The 19391-nt window shown below is 46.3% G+C and overlaps 1 protein-coding gene across 2 annotated transcripts in view; it reads right to left on the reverse strand.

The window, feature by feature from the left end:
* The window catches only part of sema6bb (sema domain, transmembrane domain (TM), and cytoplasmic domain, (semaphorin) 6Bb), a 144389-nt gene extending 125505 nt beyond the window's left edge, over window positions 1-18884 (reverse strand). The window contains exon 1 of one of the 2 annotated variants that reach the window (XM_085151964.1): window positions 18526-18884. In XM_085151964.1, the coding sequence (XP_085008090.1) occupies window positions 18526-18533 (8 nt within the window). In that variant the 5' untranslated portion in view covers window positions 18534-18884. Of the gene's footprint in view, window positions 1-16301; window positions 17629-18525 lie in introns of those variants that run through there. The other variant, XM_085151965.1, reaches the window with a different exon arrangement.
* Between the last annotated feature and the right edge of the window lie 507 nt (window positions 18885-19391).

Genomic DNA, 19391 nt, shown 5'->3' on the forward strand with positions numbered 1-19391 from the left:
TCAAATTCAAAAACCTGAAACCTGATCTGTTTCACTTTACCTGCAAGCAACACTGACGCTTCAGAAAATGCCACATTATGCTTTACAGCAGATCCATTTTATTCTATTGACGCACTCAGAGATGGCTGATGGATGACACGCCCATGCCCTCACCCCTGTAATATCATTGCTTAATCTCCTTGGTAGCAATTACTTCTGAGGGGAACAAAAGCCAGCGCAAGGTAGCTATTACTGACATGGCAGCTTAATGAACAATACAGCCTCCTTTTCTATAAGGCCAATTTGCACAGCTAACCTAACAACACCCTGTCTAATAAAGGAAAATGCTTAGATCGGCAGACATACACGGCAGTCACGCAAGCAGGAGCTGAAAATCTCATGATTTAAGATGCAATTGAGCAGTGGTGGCAAAAACGCACCGAGCGTGGGCGAGTGAATAGGTTAAATAAGGGGGGAAAATATGGAGAACAATGCAAAGTGCACAGGAAGTGATTAAAAAAGGGTGGAAGGGCATAGGCTTAAAGCTAAGCACAAGCTAACTATGTGAAAGAGGCACTGCGGCAGAAACGGATGGATGAGAAGGGACAGGGCAAATAGGAGGGCAAAGCTAAAATGTCAGGGCACGGGGAGTCGGCGATGTATGGCACCAGGAAGGCCAATTGTGTGCAGCCGTGAAGGGATAAGAGGTCACGGGATGTCTGCACAGTCTGCAGCGTGTGTGCTGGAGTCAGCAGTGACACAGCAGTAACCTCCCCCCACATGGCATTATCTGTCTCCCCAAAACCACAGGACATTGCTCAGAAAATACAGCTGTAAAAAAAAAGAGACAAGACGGGCGGGGCGGATAAAACACACAAGGTAGAATTCTTATCATACTCCTAATTTGCCAGCACTCTGGCACAAGGAGGAGACATGAATTTGAGAAAATTGCCATGAAAAATTAAGATACTAATTACGATGGAAAAAATGTTAAAAAGATTGAGACAAAGTGTTGCTTTTAAAACAATTACGCACCGCCTTCCTTCCCGAGTGAAAATGAGGCCCGCAGACTGAAAGCGAGAATAAATGAGGCGGTGGGGAAGCAGTTGGGGTTCGTTTGGGGAAGGTGCGGATGTTAATCGTTTCCACCATCGGTTTACGAGAACGCAGCACGCTTCGTCTGCCCAAGCTCCTGTGTCGTCTATTTGCTGCGCTCGTCAGCCGCCTTGTTGCATAAAAACAGCCTCACAGGCAGGGAGACATGCACCTAAACACCAGTGTGTATATTTCTCTCAGGAATTGCATTGCGGAGGAGCGACTACAACAGCCCAAAGCCACAGGGAGTGTCTATAAATGCAAAGCGTGGCAACGAAATCCCCACAAATGACAGAAAATATGCAGAAAAGTCAAAGAATCGGCTCTTGATAAGGCAGGCTTCTCATCTTTCCGTTAAAATTTCCCTCCCGCCTTTCAGTGTCGATAAGATTCCCAGCCTTTGTTGCTGGGAGAAAAGCAAACAGCCTGAAACTACCTGCAGGATTTTTCTCTCCAGAGTTTCTCCCATGGGGGGGGGGGGGGACACGTTCACCTAATTCCTGTTTATCAGCCCAGAGAATCACTCTCAGTCTTCTTGGTTAATTAACTAAGTGGCGTCTCTAGGCCCTGTCGCCGCTAGGTGCCAAACTCTATCAAGCCACCCAAGTGTCTCAGACACTCTAACTTCGGGGAAAGCGCCCCTGGTCTTGTGATGATAATTGCAGAAGCAACAGGGGAACGAGAACATGCACAGGCTGAAACGATTACAAACATACAAAGGGGGGACGTGGCTTTCCCCTTAGCTCCTGTTCTCTCCGTCCCTCACACACATTGATGTTGCTTCCTTTAGTTCTGCTGAATATCGGTATTTTGGCGCCTTTATCTTCTTTCTCCTCTCCTCTGTGCTAATTTCGTGGCCTGCTACTCAAAGCTCTACTGTAACTGGGCTTGGCCTTCCTCTAAACTCCAGCAATCTTTCCCACTTACTCGGGCTTTTCTCCTTCACTACATCATGCTGTTCTCCACTGCTTCAAGTTCTTCAATTTGCCCTGCTGAGCCTTGGCAAGAGGCAGCCACGCTCTTCCTCTGACCAAACTTCGATTGGCCCACTTCGAGTTCTCGCTCTAGGGTCATTTATTTCTTTCTTTTCCTGGCATGCACCAAGCTGCATTCTTCCAAACGCACTTATGCAGCAATGGAAATCATTTTGGAAGTGGCCCAGGCCCTTCTCCTTTTTTGTACCCCAGCTGACGCCCACAGAGAGAACAAGAAGGAATTGTGGGAGAGGAGAGGGAGGAGAGGGTTCCAGGTCAGTTAGACACTCCAGCTCATACACAGTGCACACACTGAGAGACAAAACCAAGTGTTTTGCTTCTCCTGGTCTTTAGATTTTCACAAAGATTGCTCTGGAGAGGAACAAGGCTTCTCTGGCTTTACTGGTCTTCTTCCAGTTGAACTCCCACAGTCATAAGTGAGGGCACATTCACTGACACTGAGCGTGTACTTTCAGTGGGACAGTGAAGCCATCACCTCCTGTCACACTGTCAAGTCAGTCGTGCAGGATGGAGACAAAACACACTGAAACCAGAGGACTGGTGTATCAGACCTGGGATGACTCACATCCTCCCGACATGAACCAAACAACAGCTTAGTTAAAATTTTCCACATCCAGTGGTACTGCTGGTTTTGGCTCAGCATGGTACTGCATTGTTACTTCTACTCGGAGCTGATGCACAGCTACATGTTGCCACCGACTGCTGGCGCTTGGGGGGCGGGTTGAAATTATACGTAACAACCAATAACGCGGGCCACTTTTGCTCTTCTTTGAGGCCATGTCAGCTCAGCGTTTGATGAGAAACCGAGTGTTAAAGACAATGAACGCTGTCTCATGCAGCCATTGTCTGTGCTTCTTTCATTCGACAGGCAGCATGCTGCTGGCGTTTTGGAGTACTCAGACTAAGTGTGACTTTATAGCTTCTGTGCACTGGTTGAATTCCCATAATACGGCTGGAGAGCCACACAAGCAAACAGCAATCCGGGACCATAAATGTGCTGAGAGGAGTGGGTGAGGCTCTGGCACAACCAGCTAAAAGATCATAGAAACTCAACTGAAATCATTTTTTAGTATTTCCATCATAAACATATTAAAAACATTCAGAAAATTTAAATTATGAATTCTAGATAACTAAGGGTTTAGTTGCTGCTTGTCGCTGATCTTAATTCTTACAGTATAATCGAGTCTGTGTGCCGTTTGTAAGAATATCCCATTATTAAAGCAGCTTATGCAGCTCGTCATCTAATTATAACGTTTTTATCAATGTAAGCTTCCCGAGGTCCGGTCTTTTTGCAGCCGTGTGTAGGTGGGGGTTGTGCAGAGACCATATAATTATGCCTTGATTTCAATGGGTTGTCCACGAGAGGGTCGGAGCCTTAAGCCTGATCTGATATTATCGAGGCCTCTCACAAAAGGCACGACCCGTTTTAAGCAGAAACTCTATTACTGCCCAGTTAAAGTGCCAGGCTGAATTTCACATTCTGACACACACCATTACATTAGCAGGAGATCCTGGCCCATTCTCTCAATTCTCCTGGAATAACAGATTTTTGAAGCCTGACACTCTGGCTAGTTCCACTCAGCCCCTTCAGGGAATGATTAAACTGCTGATGCTGTTTAATACAAACACCAAGTCTCTCTAATGCAGCTTTCTTTGTCTTTCCTTGGCTGTAACATTTCAGGTGGGTTAGCAAGGGGGGGGGGGAATCTCCGACATTTAAAGAATAAACTCGACTCTTGCTCCTAAATTTGTCCCCTGCTCTATAAATAAAGCCGGCCCTCGAATGATAGGATCTCTGTTCTATGTTAAGAGTACAGTAATGGCAGGAATTTGCAGTAGTTTACATAAAAGATAAATAACAGTTGAAACTATATATTTGTGGATAAAACACTGGTCAGGGTGAGAATTTCAGTCTTCGTTTCCTCTTCGCAGTGTGTTGTGTTCCAGCTCTAATGAAACAGCAGCGATGGCTCTGAGGGTTTGTGCTTTCCTTCCCTCTGAAGCCTGCCTGCATTTTAAACAGTCTCAGCACATCTAATTATAACAAAAATGCAGTATACGTTAAATCTTATTGCTTTTTTTCACCCATTCAGGGACACCACTTAGTGGATTCACAACACCAAGAAAGTCATTTTCTACTTATAAATATGGCGTTTTCTCTTTTTTCCCCTTTTTGGACTGTCTTGGGTATTTTATTCTTTTGACCCATCTCACAAACATAAACAATAAAAACAGCCTGCTGCTAGGACATCTCTGCTTGTCCTCCCAAAAATCTCTGAATCTGAGTGTCTGTGTACAGAATATGTACATGATCTCACATAGGGTTTTGTGGCTGGTCTCTGTGGTCATTTCAGTTAAATTCACTGAACTCTTTATGAAGAATGATTTTAATTAAGATGGTGATTAATGCATTAAAACCAACGACACGGTAACCGTCACGAGCACAGAGAAACCGAAACAACGAGCGGGCAGAGGGACACACAAATCCGTCCACACGGGCTCAGTCGCCATCTAAATAAGATGGGAATCCATTTCTGACACAGAATGAGATGTCAAAGGGCTCCTTGCAGCCGTCGGGATGATCTAAGACAAAAATGACTCAATGTGAGTGGGCATTCTGATTTTTCACACTCGTGTGCCAGCAAGCGCTTTGCCTCGTTACTCCAAAACCATGGCCCGCTCTTTCCAAGCGCACAATCGGTTACGTTAATGAGATGCACAAGAATTAGAGTCTCAGGGCGGTTTGGAGGAGAAACCGGTTGCCTTGGCCGTACAGCCTTAAAAATGAGCAACCTCTGAACGGGACCGCTGAGACGCCTGACGATCAAAACGCAGTGTAAACTGTACTCTGAATACATAAAGGTACTTTAGCTCTGAGAGTGCTGTGATAAAATCAGTGTTGTTTCCTTAATCACACTGATGCGGGCTGCTGAGGGAGGTGGACGGAGGTCTGGGACACGCCTAAAAACACGAGATGTGTTTACGAGCAAAGATTGAGGTTATTTCTATTACTAGCCTCCCCTGTGTGTCTGCGTCCCCTGGCACTTGGTGATGAAAGAGAACTAGTTCACCAAAATACAGCGACAACTCTGTGTTCTGCTTTGAGATTTATCACCGTGTTCACTTGCACGGGCACTCCTTAACCTTCGAGTCTAACCGAATATCGACTCCTCGGTGAAAACGGTTGTGTCGGCGCGCGCACGAGTGCTCGCGCTCATGTTGACGTTTCAGGAACTGTGTCTCGTTCTCTCTCTGTCTGTGTCATTGTGTCTCTCCAGGCTCTTCATTAGTTTCTGCCTGGGTACTAATGAGTGATACCTGAAACCTGCCAGTGGCCTCGGTCTATCCCTCCACCCAGCAAAGGGCGGCCTTCGGTGGCAGCGTCTCATCGCTTTTTTTTCAGAAGTTGGCTAGCTGCCTGCTGGAGCCGGTGGTGCTAAGGTGTATTAATGAGCCACTGAGCCAACCTTGTGTATATGTGTGTGTGTGTGATGACTAAAGAGTCCTCCGGCTGCCACTCCACATTCCCCCCTCCCCTCCTCCTGATTCCACCATCCAGGGATCTATTCATTTTTAATCAGGTGAGTATCCCAGCTAGAGTCCTTGACTGTTGGCAGAGAAACCACTTGCACAAATACACACAGAGAAACACACATACACACGCACCCAACTCATTTCCCTATCTGCTCTGATTCACACTTTTACATTTGTAATCCTTGCTAATTTGTAATTTTGCTTCAGTGTGCTCCCCTCAAGAGAGAGAAACTAATTTCAGGAGTGAAAAGGGATTATCAGATGCAAACGAAATCTCCCCACCTCTCGACAAAGATACCGATGTAGACAAAAAGTGTCTCAAAGCCTGCTTCATCCTGGATGGTAACTCTCAAGGAAGAAGCAAGTCAACTGCTGCACTTGCAATTACTCCTTATCAGCAGCGGGGAGCGAACTTGACAATAGCAAGAAAACGCTGAGCTGTGACGGATCATAAAACACAGGCAGACGTGAGAGCGGAGAACGTAATTGGCTTCCTCGTTTTGCTTTTTGGGAATTTTGTTTACGTACTAATGTATGAATAAGAGGCCAGGTGCCTAAAGTGTGTGTGTGTGTGTGTGTGTGTGTGTGTGTGTGCACTCCACATAGGGAGCCGTTATAGCAGAGGAGTGTTATTACATTCATTAAGGCACTCACAGTGGCTTGCTCTTCTCAGCTGTGTGGTGACTCAGACCTGTCAGACGACTAATTCTCTTCACATTTTTACTTGCCTTGTTGTGTTATTGCCAGACAAAGCAGAGGACCCTATCATATTAACCTACCCACCTACTCTCACACACTCACGCTCACTTTGACTGCAAAAATGAGCCGAAGGAACAATGGAGACACACACAGAAGAGGAAAAGATGGAAGAAGGGGGAAAGTGTCTATGCTGGGAGACAGCTGGCTAAAGCCCGGAAGACAGTAAATTAGCCTTCTGATTAGATTTGAAAAGCTGCAAAGGAAATGAACATAATGCACCCAATTAAAAGAAAAGACAGCCATAAATACCGAGTGTCAAGCAGTTGTTATCTCCGCCTTGAATAAAGCTCCAGAGAGTGACAATAACAACAACGCTGTCATGTACTTACCACTCTGGCATCATTTTATGCTGTTACGATCCATATTGCTGCATCTGTCAACTTCACCTTTGATGTCAGAGCTGAATCAAACCAAGTTTGGAGGTGATGAGGAAAAGTAGATAACAAGCCAGACCATAATTGGTCCACGTGTCTTTAAAGCCTTGTGTCATGAAAGGGGACAGAAATCCGAACCGGGGAGCAAACACTGGAGCCCCGGAGCTATCCGTGCATTATAGCCTGGAGCCGTCCTCCCATTACGGCCTCAGCCCTGCAGAGCTTCAAAGCCACAGTACTTTTGTGAGGTGGTTAATGGTGCCGATGGCCGCAGAGAGGATCCCAGTGCCAGGTGGAGCAGCACGAGCCAAGCCCAGAGAAAACGACAGTAAATAAAAATAAAGACTAAATGCTCAAAACGGTGCTGTCCGGCAGGCAAGCGATAAAAACTAAAACCTCACTCAAGGATAAGTGCCATCTTTAACATTTGGCAGGAGCAGCGCTCACCAGTGTTTCTGTAACTAAGCACTCGGCTCGCACCCTCGGGCTCGAGCAATTAAAGACACACTCACTGAGACTCATCAATAACAGAAAAATTGAAGAGAAAGAAAAATCGCGTTACAAATGAAAGGAATGCTGAGGAGGCAGGAAGTGGATCCAGGAGGGAACACACTGGCTGCCTGTTTTATAATGATTCGGATCATTTTGCTCTGTTTTTCTTGCTGTTACACCAACAACGTGGAAGCGTTTCCTCTGTTGCAACACCCTTAATGTTGCATGCTACATGACATATCTCAGGCTTGCAGAGCTGGAGCTCGGGCATTTTCTGTGTTGTTTATTGCTTCGGTTTAAACTCTGGTATCAAGTTTCTCTGTGCTGCTGCTGCAGAAAGCCAGATGAGAGCGTGGCTGGTTTTGAAATGAAACAGAACAAGCGAGGCTATTTATAAGAAGCAAGCAGATAATTGTTGAAAAGGTTAGAGCAGCCACAGCAGGTAACAAGTAGGCTGCGTGTTGATGCACACAACAGGATGTCAAGGCACCATGGTGATGATGTTGCCAGGTAAGGCGAGGTCAAAAAGAGCAGTTGTTTTAGGAGTTACTGAAGTGGAGCTTTGTCAGAATCAATACAGCCAGAGCCTTAAACAAGAAGACAGCGGCCACGTTATCGAATTAGAACCAACACTTCAACATTTCAGCTTTAGTGAAGATGTACTGCGACTGCATTTATAAGGAAAGAGCACATAACGGCAGCCAAAATCCAATGTTTTCTGCCACACTAACATCACGTAATTGTAAAAGGAAGAGACAGAAACAAATGTGGGCTCAAATATCAAACAGTAGGATTAGAGAAATGTTTGAAGTGCGACATCAAACACATATGAGCATAAACTGGAAAACTATGTAAATGTTGTCTTTGTTTATTCTGTGTCTATATAGAGCAACATTTCCCAGGCTTTCAGAGACAGACTCCCATTCTCAGACAAAGACGCAAAATCGATACAGCAGAGCGAACAAACTGAACCGGGGAACGTTGCGGTCATCGTAACAGACATGTTTAAATACTGTGTTTATTGGACACGTTTGTGGCGTAAATACACAAATGAGTAGCAGCGGGGGGAACTCGTTTATTCACCCATTCATTTCTTCCCTGCTCAAACTCATTCACCCACACATCCGTTCCTTCCTCGCTGTTCTCGTCTGTCGGTGTCTCTTCTGCCTGCGAGCCTCGCTCGGCAACCCGAGAATCCGAGCTAGCCAAACCTAAAGGACCTACAGGACCGTGCATCATTTAATGACAGAGGATGAGAGATGCCTGACGGACTGCCAAGTCCCGAGACGTGCTGCATGAGTCGAGCACAAACACTCCTCCGTAGCGCGGACATGCATTCGCACATGTACCCATCGTCGGCATGTAGGAGGTGTGCGTGCTTGCGTGCGTGTGTGGTTGTGTGTCACGTTGGTCCTACCGAGACAAAAATCTTGTGAGTGTATATCTCGGTGGCGCCATACGGGACAAAGAAGGGGTCCAAGCTCGGGCCCCCCCTGAGTGTGATGATGAGGTAGGAGGATTCAGGATGACACGGTCCGATTTGGAGGTTTAGAGAAAAATCAAGCTATGAATAATGAGAACATGATCATGGACTAAAAGATCTACTGACTCGATATTGCGTCAACATTTTTCTTAAAAGCCACCCCTTCTCGTCTTCTGCCCTTTCCTTCCCACAGAAACGAACGTTTGAGCGAACAAGCAAATGAAAGTAAATGCTGAAGCTCGGCCTGAGCTCTGAATGTCACAGTCAGTCACTGCAGCCTCCCTCTAAGTGATGCAGACAGAGCCCCATTCTGATTGCCTCACCAGCAAAGCCAAGGGGTGAAAAACATTTACATGCAAATACAAATGACCCACTAGCTACTGTGTACACGCTAGCTATGGTATTCTGAATGCACAGCAACCGCAGAGAAACCCGGCACAGAGCCGTTGCCAATCATCAGCTCCATTGTAGCACGCAGGCTTTAGAAGGAGGTGTTATGTGTGTAGGATATCAATTATTTTGCTTTTGTAGCTTATTGGTTTGTGACTGCTATTGTCACTGCTTCTCATATCAAGCGAAATGAATGTTAATGAATTCCGACCAGGACTACTGCATTAACAGATTTGCTGTGAAAAAGCTTAAATCCATAAATCATTTTCCACATAACTCCTCGGTATACAGACCGTCTTCCATCCCCACAGAATCCACTCATCTCTGACAGCGGTGGCTAATACCGTGTAATCAACCATCCACTTTCAGCTGGAACAATTGTAATCCATAACCCATCATAACAAACATGCCTCTCTGTCACGCTCAAGTGGTTAAGTACCAGGGGACAGATTGCCGGTGGACGGGCCGAGTCTCCAGGGGTCTTGGACGAGGGGAGACCCTGGCTCTCGTCCTGGCTGTCTCACACGGCTGGGACGCTTGGATCGAGGACCCGCCTGCTGTCATCAGACCTGTTGCCTCCAGATGGGTCCCAGTCTGATTCTGCGATTTCTGTCCTCATCCCGCCTCCACTCCTTATTTCAGCTCTTCTCATCCGAGACATCCAACTCGACCTTGCCTTGATCTTTTCAGCACTTATTAACAAAGCCCCAAATCATCATCCTTTTTGTTCTTTAACCTTGACATTCAGCTTTGTTAGCTCTGTGTGAAGCTTTCATCTCATCTCTCCCTCATTGGATCGACTTCCTTGGCCAAAATCTCCACTGCGTGGGGGTGTTTGTGAGCGCGTGCACACATGCATGACGGTTGGGAGACGAGCAGACGCACCGCACAGCAAGACCTCTTTGATTCAGCACAGCAGAGACCCACAGCGAGGCTGTACATTAATTGGTGCTTCTGAGCCATTAATTTAGGCAAGTATGTTGAAGGACCCACTTTGCCTCCACTTTCCAAGAGCAACACAGGCTGAACAAGCCTCCTCTCAAGACCCTTCAACTGTTTTCCACCTCCCCAGCTTCCCCACATACCTTGCAGTGCAGCTCCATCCATAAACCATACCCTGCCCTGCCTCACTCACTCCCCGCTCTCTCTTCATTTCACCATTACTGAGCGAGGAGAGACAGCAGGTCACAGTCTCTGCTCCGTCCCCTCCACCTCGCCAACTGCCCTCCGCCCGGTGCCAGCGAGCCATAGTTTTCTTTTTGTTTTTTCAGCATGACTGATTCCCTCAGGTCACCGAGCACATTAAGTTGTTAATTACCTCAAAGCACAAAACAAGTGGCAGCTTGGCAGCACAACGAGACATTAACTTTTTTGTTTTTTTAAAGAGTACAGTCAGAAACTTAAAACCGCGATGCTGGAGAGACCGGAGCAACACGAGCAAAAAAACAAAACAAAAAAGCTGCAGCAACAACAGCCGTAAACAACTCTGTCAGCAGCAGACTCAGACAATGCCGACGTGAGAACACTGATTTTATTTTTGCTCTTCCTCCACAGCCATAAAACAACCAGATAAAGTCATTTGGGCTGGAAGTTCCCCAAAGAAATGAATCAGCCATAAAACAGCAGCGGGATAATACCAGCCCGGCCCGCAGGGCACGCTTTTTTCAGATTCACGCTGTGCCGATGCGGGAAATGATTCAAGATGTGTGTGACCGGCATCCTCTTCACCGTGTCTGCAACCGCACAGTTGTTAAACTGTGCCTTATTAGTTATGCTCTTCGTTATCATAGCAACCTAACAAGGGAGATCTAGCCAAGGAGGTGTACAACATGTGTCTGTGAATGCTATTATAGAAATGAGTGTTGCTATTTTTATCACATCAGAGAAGAAAAATAATATAATTGCGGCATTACTGCTGGCACTGAATGTGGTGCTCTTTGCTTTGGGCCTGTGGAGGCTCGTTTCTGAGTGGGAGTCTCAGTCGGCTAGTTGTGTTGTATTTGGGACCAGAGACCCTCATTAGTTTCTTCTCTTGCTAAAAAAAAAAAGGAGGCTCTGTTGACACAGAGACGTCAGGAGTGTGAGAGTGACCCAAAGAGTGTGTATTCTTGTCTTTGTGGGGACCAAAAATTGGAAGTTTACTATACTTATGGGAACCAAAATCATGGTCCCCACAAGTTTGAAGGCATTTTTGAGACTCAAAGTGTGGTTTTAGTGACAGGGTTACAGTTAGGTTTAGGGTTTCATTTTGCATGGTTAGGGTAAGGGGCTAGGGAAAGCATTATGTCAATTAGATGTCCCCACAAGATATGAATGCCCGACATGTGTGTAAGTGTGTGTCAGAACAGCTATGTGAACAAGTCCTAATGGCAAGCAAAAAGGCTGTGGAAAACACTGAGCTCACACACACACACAAATTGTTTATTTGCATCGGGGAAGTAAACACCGGTGTCCGTCTTCATCACGTCTGTCTGCCTTGTCTTTCAGTCCTGGATCGCTCCTGGTTTGGTTTACAGTTTACATGTGACAGTGTCTCTTTCTCACTGTTGCAGATAATGAAAGAATCTGCTGCTCGTACCTTATTCACAAACAGGAAAACGCGCGCGCACACACACACAGACACTCTCCCTTTGGAGATACAATAAGCCTGTATGGGATGGCAGCTTTCCAATGGGAAGCATCTTCATTCAGCAGCCACTTGGCCTATAGTGATAGCTGCTGCATTCTTTGTTGCTGCCACACTGCACAACCTCGGGCTTACACAACACGATCCCACTCCGACTTCTTCTCGGGGACATTCTGTCACAGCTAAAGGGCACGGAAAAAATCCTGAAATTAAGACTTTACAAATTCTGAGGAGAAACTGGCTCGCAGCTGCAGATGAGGAGCGGCTATACGAGGCAGACTTTTCAAAGAACACTGAAAAAAACGCTTATTATTGACTCTATCGAGCTTCACTTCTTTGAACACTCATCTACTCTGGCTGCCTCGGCTTATTTGCACTGGATGCATAAGAGACGTGAAGACGGAGAGATGAGAGCGAAAGGAAGACGAGGCTGGAAAAACAAGTGATTAAAAGATAAAAGGGAGAGAGCAGATGATGAGGGAGCAGCGGTGTGTGATTAAATGGCGGAGGTGGTCCCATTGGGCTGTGGGCCTTATTGCATTTTAATGGGGGGGCTGGATGATCTTTGACCCTTTGTGAGGCAGTGGTAACACCTTAGTGCAGATCAAACTGCCAGCCTTGACAAACCCCCAACCCATGAAAGGCAGCTGGGCACTGAGAATGAGGTGTGTGTGTGTGTCTGTGGGTGTGTGGGCTAGCAGGGTCACAAGCAGATGTGTTTATCCTGCTGCTATGGCAACCCCAGCAGTAGCCTTGGGCAAATAACAACAAGCAAAGGAATATGTGTGTGTGTGCGCGCGCGTGTGTGTGCAGGAGGGAGAATTTATTGCAAAGAATATATTGCAAAGCAATATGTGTGTGTGTGTGTGTGTGTGTGTGCAGGAGAGAGAATTTGAGATGACAGGATTTTCAAAATACGAGCAGCATGATTAAATATAAGTTTTCAATTCATACACCTCCTGCCTGCACCCCCACTTTCTCCCTCCCCAGTCTGGCTGGCCTGCCCCTCAATCATCAGTCCCTTCTTTTCACCTTCTCTTTCTCCAGCTCCACATGCTAAGTGGGAACATTGTTACGGTCAATTTGTCCCATTCAGGGTCCCAGTGGGCAGTGTCCCTGCCCTGACAGCCTGCAGACAGAGACCACACTGCCTGAGAGGCCTTGACATCAAGGTCCAAAGGAGACTTAAGAGCGAGAGGGGGAGGAGGGGGGAGAAGAGAGGTAATGAGGTGGGGGGGGGGGGGGGGTACTCTGAAGAGAAAGGGAGAAGAAAAAGAGACCTGGGTGCCGGGTTTAGCATGAGCCCCCCGGACCGTGCAGCTCAATAGTATTTCGTCTTATTTCATCTGTCAGTCTCACACTAGATTGATGTAGGTGGTGAAAGCTTTGCTCCCTCGAAGGATGCTTCGAATAGTTCCGCTAGGCTGGCAAAAACCCAAGAAGATGTATGACAGCCCAAACAAACCTGATGACACAATCTGGATTATTTATTCAGTTTATGAAACCTGACATCAGAAAACAACACCACTGTCTAACCAACCGGAGTATTCCCAGTATCACTGCAGGTCTTTACTATCTGGGAGAGGGCAATGCCTGGAACTGGTTATCAATATCATTCGAGAAAAATGGCTTGGTGTTTTTTTTCTTACAGGTAGCCCTCATCGTGATGGTGCACACGGATAATCATCTGTGCCCTTTAAAGAACAGATAATAGATGCAGAAGAACAAGAAGAAAACCGGGCAGTAAGGAGGTCTAAGAAGGCTTTTCAAATCCTAGTTTCTAATCACAGATTTCAGGTTTCTACAAATAAAACCTTGTAAAAATAAAACCTTGATGAGGTAAGACTTAATGCCGTAACATTTTCCTCAGCCAATCTGGAAAACAACGCTTTGTCTGACTAATCTATGTTTTTGATTTCTATGCTGGAGCAGACCCAGTCTCACAGGTGACGTAACCCCCCCAGGCGGGGTGCTGGAGGAAGGTGCAGAAGAGGGATTAAGTCACTGCATAAAGGCACCTGTTATTTTAGCACACAGGGTGCAACACTTGCCCCGAAGCAAGGGGTGCAGAGCGGCTGTTGGTGTCAGAAATGAGGCGCAAACAGGGCACCCATTCAAGCCAGGCTGGACAGTGCTGAATCACACTTGTATAGGGCTCAGACACACTGACTCACACACATGCTCTCACAAAGTCCATACACAGGAAGGCAGACACAATATGAAGAACACTGGTCCTTGTGTTTCTCCTTAACAGACATAGACAAACTCTCATTCTGCCTCCCTCTTTGACCTGCACACACACACAAACAATTCCCATAACTAAATTGCGATTCCGACTCCAGACCGCGGGGGATCTGTCGTGGGCATGCGTGCATGGTGGGATATTGCAGATCTCCCTAAATTAGCTAACTTTATAATAAATCACTGGGCACTGCCAGCCAAGGATTAGCCAAGCTCCAGTGAGCGGTTTGTTAAGCTTCGAGGAGAAAACGCCGCCAAAAACTGACATCAGCACTGGGACCTTGGAACAGTCTAACCTCCTGCCTCGTTTCATTTAGCCTTGTTATCCGAGTTCTCCATTGACAAAAAAAATCCTGCTCCTACGTTTGGATCTAACTCGGATCTATTACTTTTTCTTCCGTTGGGGTTTTTCCACTAATCACTTTTAGTGCTCAGGACATCAGCTCCAACATCAGGCACACCATTTCTTCAATTGCTTTCCTTATGTTTGCCTTTTATAATTCTTTGTGCTATCTTGTCCCCCACTGAGTCATTTCTCTTGGAAGGAGCAATGCTTCCTACTGTCTAGTTATTTATATACTGAGTGAGGAAGCATTTATCCCCCCCTTCGCTGCATGCACAAACTCCTCGGATTCAGCTCTGTTCAGGTAGCTCATTATGAATCCCATCAAAAGTCACTTTTGTGGAGGTGTTAACGAGTTCAATCTAATTTCTTTTTCAGTAATGCTTACGGTCATATTAGCCCTATCTGTCGGAAGCTCTAATGTCTGTCTCTTAATAATTTTCATTCCTCAATCTTGTTCACAACCTAAATTTTGATCAGTTTTTCCATAAACATGTCACAATGCTTCTCTCCTAAACTCTCACAGGGTGTTTGGTCCATGGCTTCTAAACAAATAAAACCTGTATCCATTACAGATCCTATCACAGCGGTATTACCTCTTCCGCCTGTTTATTAATTTCCTGTGATAGCATTTGTCTTGTAATTACTGATTGTGTGATGGGCCTTAAAAGGGATGTCAGCACTTGAGAAAAAGAGGACAGCTCCCACTCTGTCACGTCAAAGATGCCTCGACACATTAGAAGGTTTCCGGTTCACAATCATCTCCGCGTCCTTTTCACCACAAACTTGTATATCCCTTAAGAAAGGTCTGAAACAGACTGGTGCAGCAGGATGTGAGCAGCAGGGACAGAGGAACTGTGTGCATCCTGCGGCAGCAACCCCGAGCCCTGGCTGTCAGAGTGGGTGACAGCCCGGACTCGAGGAAGAGGAATTAAAGAGGCTCTTGTCCTCAAAGGCTGATTGACAAGGTAGCGACAGAAAGGTTAGTGGAGGTGCTGGTATTCTCTTAGCTGTGCCTACCCTCACACTGGTCCGGGGGCACTGTCTCATTCTTTCAAGATGTCTCTCTTATTCTTCTCTCCCCTCACTTACACCAGTGCTTATTATAGGAATGCCTCGACCCTTGGGGACTGCACTTTCCAGTCCACAAACCTCAGCTTTGGACAAAAGGAAGCTGAAAAGCAATTTGAATTTGAAACAGGGACCGCAACAAAAACACTGCCCCCAAATGGAAGAACTTCAAGCTACCAGGAGCCAGCTACTGAGAAGTAGTGGTCCTTGCACAAAAGCAAAGATGTGATTCTGATACTATCCAGCCAACTAGCCCAATGTACTGTAAAGACAGCAGCTACTGCAGAGGGAGGGGCGGGATAAGATGACAGAGCCTGAAGGCAGGAGTGGTGGACATTAGGGGCCCAGCGGGTAGGACTTCAGAACAGACCAGCAGCAGATAACATGCAATCATACAAATCCCACTCACTGCACAAACAAACCAGTTCACAGAGAGGGGCCGTCTGACCAATCGGGTTCACTGTGCGTCCACTGTTCTGCAACTCTAGGTTTGGAAATGATGTTTTGTAATTGAGCTTTACGCCAGAGTCAAAGAGGATAAATCAAGAATTCACAATGAACCCTCCGGGAGAACCTGTTTGACTGAGATGCACTGACACCTCATCACGATGCAATTAGTCAAACCTTAACGATGAAAATCCATACCACACCGATGGATGGAAGGTGAAGCGCCTTCGGGCTGCGGGCAGCAGAAATCCGCCTGTTTTGTGCGTAGCTGCAAGCTACGCAGTATGATATTTGTACAGTGAGAGCGACTGTAGCGCTGATGCACAAAGACCAGGTTAGCCCGGTCCTGTGGGTCGGCTCGGTTCTGATGAGTACATTTCTTCCTATAATCATTTTTTTCCCCGAAAAGCGTCAAAGCGCCACAAAAGCGCACCACACCTCACCTCCACACCGGACAGCTCGGTCCACTTACCTCTCACTATCAGGGACAAGAAGAGTGAAAGCAGCGCGAGTCCGTTGTGTCTCCTCACTGGGTACAAAATATCCGAGAGCGAGCTCGTTACTGCGTTACCAGATCCGGTGGAGGGCTTTGGAAACTACTCCTCCCTGCCGCACCTGTCTCTGGCAAACGCTGATCTCGTACGCTGGCCTGACATCCCCCAGACAACTGTCCGAACCCCCTGCTAGTGTGAGCGCACACACGGACACACACACGCGGGGCACCACCTGTCCACGGTGCAGAACAGCCCACAAAGAGCTCCTATGTCGCGCGGCGACACATGGCATTCCCCGTTAGTGTCTGCAGCAGCACTCCCTCACAGCCGTCCGAGATCTCCCCCCGAGGGACGTGGACGCGCTGGGAGCAGTGGGTGACGAACAGGAGAAAGCGACAACGGGCGTCCGGCACAGTGGCACAGCAGCTGCGGCGTTTGGGACTGACATCTGCCGCTCTCAGCCTCGCGTCCTCACAGCAGTGCGCTCTCTTCCGCGCCTCTCAGAGAAAGAAAGGACTTTTCCTCACCGCCTGTGCGCCACACCTTCGCGCAAAGCCGGGCTCGGGGTCCAGCGCAAAGTCCCATTCATCCGCTGATCGCGAACAGTTCCGCTCCGTGAGCGGCACTCTGGAGTCGGAGGACCTCGGCGTTTCTTCTAGCGGCAGTGTGAGCTACAGCATCTCCGGCACTGAGCCTGTTAGAGCCAAAACCTGAAGCAGAATCATGCAGAGAGTGGAATGGAATTGATTAATGACTAATTGGGCTTAAACGGTGAGGCAAGCCCAAAGCCCCCGAACATCAAAGTCAGGCAGCTGTTTGGGGCATGCGCGCTCCTACAGTCAGCTCAGTGTTGACTCAGTTTCACGGTGGCAAAGTGATGACTGATTAGTGGCGCTAGGCACGAGTTCAAACTCAACCTGAGGCACGCACCTGACAGAGCCCGCCGTTCTTTACTCCAAGAGACCTTTATTCTGAAACACAAACAACAGAAGGTTTGGAGAAGTTCCTCACGGTTCCGCCTGCTGTGCTGACGTTAAGATGAAACAACGAGGCCGATTCAAAGCCGTTTCCCGATAAAGATGAGCATTTATTGCTCTCCTCTCTGTGGAGCAGTGTGGAAAGTACCTGAAAGAGGCTTCCAGGGCGCAATAAAGCGGATCCAAATAGCCTACCCGAGGATGCATGGTGATCACACAGTGTTCCAGTGTCATCTATTCCCAACATGCGCGAAATTCACCACATTTAAACCTCGAAACAAACAGCCGAAAGACATTAAAATGCAAAAATGAATCATCCCCTATGAAAAGAAAGTTGTTTTCTAATAAAAAATAAAAAAAAACTTTTTCAAGTGGAAACAATTTTAATAACAATTCCTAAAAGTGCTGCTCACTGTAATTCCAGAAAAGCATTCAGCACCTTTGAACAGTTTCCATGCTGAGTTTAAGCTCTTTCTGTATTTGCATCTTCTCACTGAGCCTAAATTAACACAATAGAGGAATAATTCCGTCTCATTAAATCTCAATAAGCCTCCAGTCAAATCTAATTGTTGCTCAGCACAATTTGGGGTTTGTGTTTGAAATGAATGTGTAACCAGTTGTGTTTGTTCAAGTGACACTGATATAAACAAGCAGGACTTTGAAAGGGAGCGGTGAGAGCCGGCAGTGCTGTTGCTGTGTTAAGTTAAAGGAGTTTAAACCTACTGGACCTTTCAGTGAAATTGCTTGGAGCCAAAGCTACTTTTAAGCTTTCATTCATGAATAATTGATTGCTGAAATAATGACTTTCGCAGGCTCGAAGGCTCATGTGTGTAGCTCACTCTCTTTAGCATCTTAATAAATCTACTGCAAGTGCTCTGACAGCCTTCATACAAGCTGCTGATCACACAGCAGAGCCTCTCCTATGAGGGAGATAGTCAAATAGCCATGGCTGCGTATCATTCAGATTAAGATAAATCTTCACTGTAATAAAGATTTCATCATCTCTGTTACTTTATGTAAGCAATACTAGTTTTTTAGCAGCAGATGTTGCGGCAACATGAATTTATCCCTTTTCTAAATCCACTTGTGTTCTGTGACTTTCACATTATTGTAGGACTTTGCTTTGCTTGTTTGTTTTTTTTGTTTTTTCTTATCTTCATTTGCACAGCCAGAATTTGCTTGCCCCAGCGCTGTAATACTTATTAACATTATTTATCCTGCTTACCTTATCATCCCGTGCCGTCTGTGACTTTGTAGCTTCCGCAATTAAAACTTGAAGGAAAGTTTGTGTTCTCCACAAGAGAGTTGCTGAAAGTCTTTGTACAGGTTGACCGCGGTTACAACAGAGGACACCTCTTCGACAGCGGTATCATTACTCAGGCAGACACGGTTTCCAACACTGGAATAATGATGAGTTCTCCTCAATCTCTCCAATTTTTTCCTCCATCCTGTCTCCTGCAAACCAGCATGTCTCATGTGTCTATAAGGACCTGTACCAACAACATGCAGTCAGTGCAGCAATTTGAGTGCCTGAGATGAGTGGCCAAGTGACTTCACAGAGTCAAATAGAGGAAAAACCTTCATTCCACAAGGATTTAAAATGCTCGTGTCCTTGTGTACACTCCTCAGAGTGCATGTAGTACATGTGTGGATATGCACGTGTGTGACCCTGATTCTCCATGCACATCACAGTTGGACAGCTTTTACTTAAATACTGAAGATACAGCAAAATCAGACTTAATAAATATTAACACAAGAAGAGTCATCGAGTCAATAAAATGTCAGAATAACATTCATTGGTGCTAACTACTGCTTGTATTAACCTTCATAAGCTACTTGGTATCAGCGCAACCCAGACCACATTAAACTGAACTGTTTTTTTATATCTGGCTTCCAAGATGTCAGACTTTCTTGTCATCTTTTAAAGTTGTCTTGAGCAATAGTTCTCCAGGCTTTCTAAAGTCTTTCAAAGGTTATGCACTGCACTCTGATATGTGTCTACACGAAACAGACAACTTAGCAAAGAACCAGTTTTAAATTGTATCCTAAGGCTCTTTGCTAGCAGCAGCCTGTCACAAAAACACATAATTT

Source organism: Neolamprologus multifasciatus, chromosome 23 (genome assembly GCF_963576455.1).
Source record: "Neolamprologus multifasciatus chromosome 23, fNeoMul1.2, whole genome shotgun sequence".
NCBI lineage: Eukaryota > Metazoa > Chordata > Actinopteri > Cichliformes > Cichlidae > Neolamprologus > Neolamprologus multifasciatus.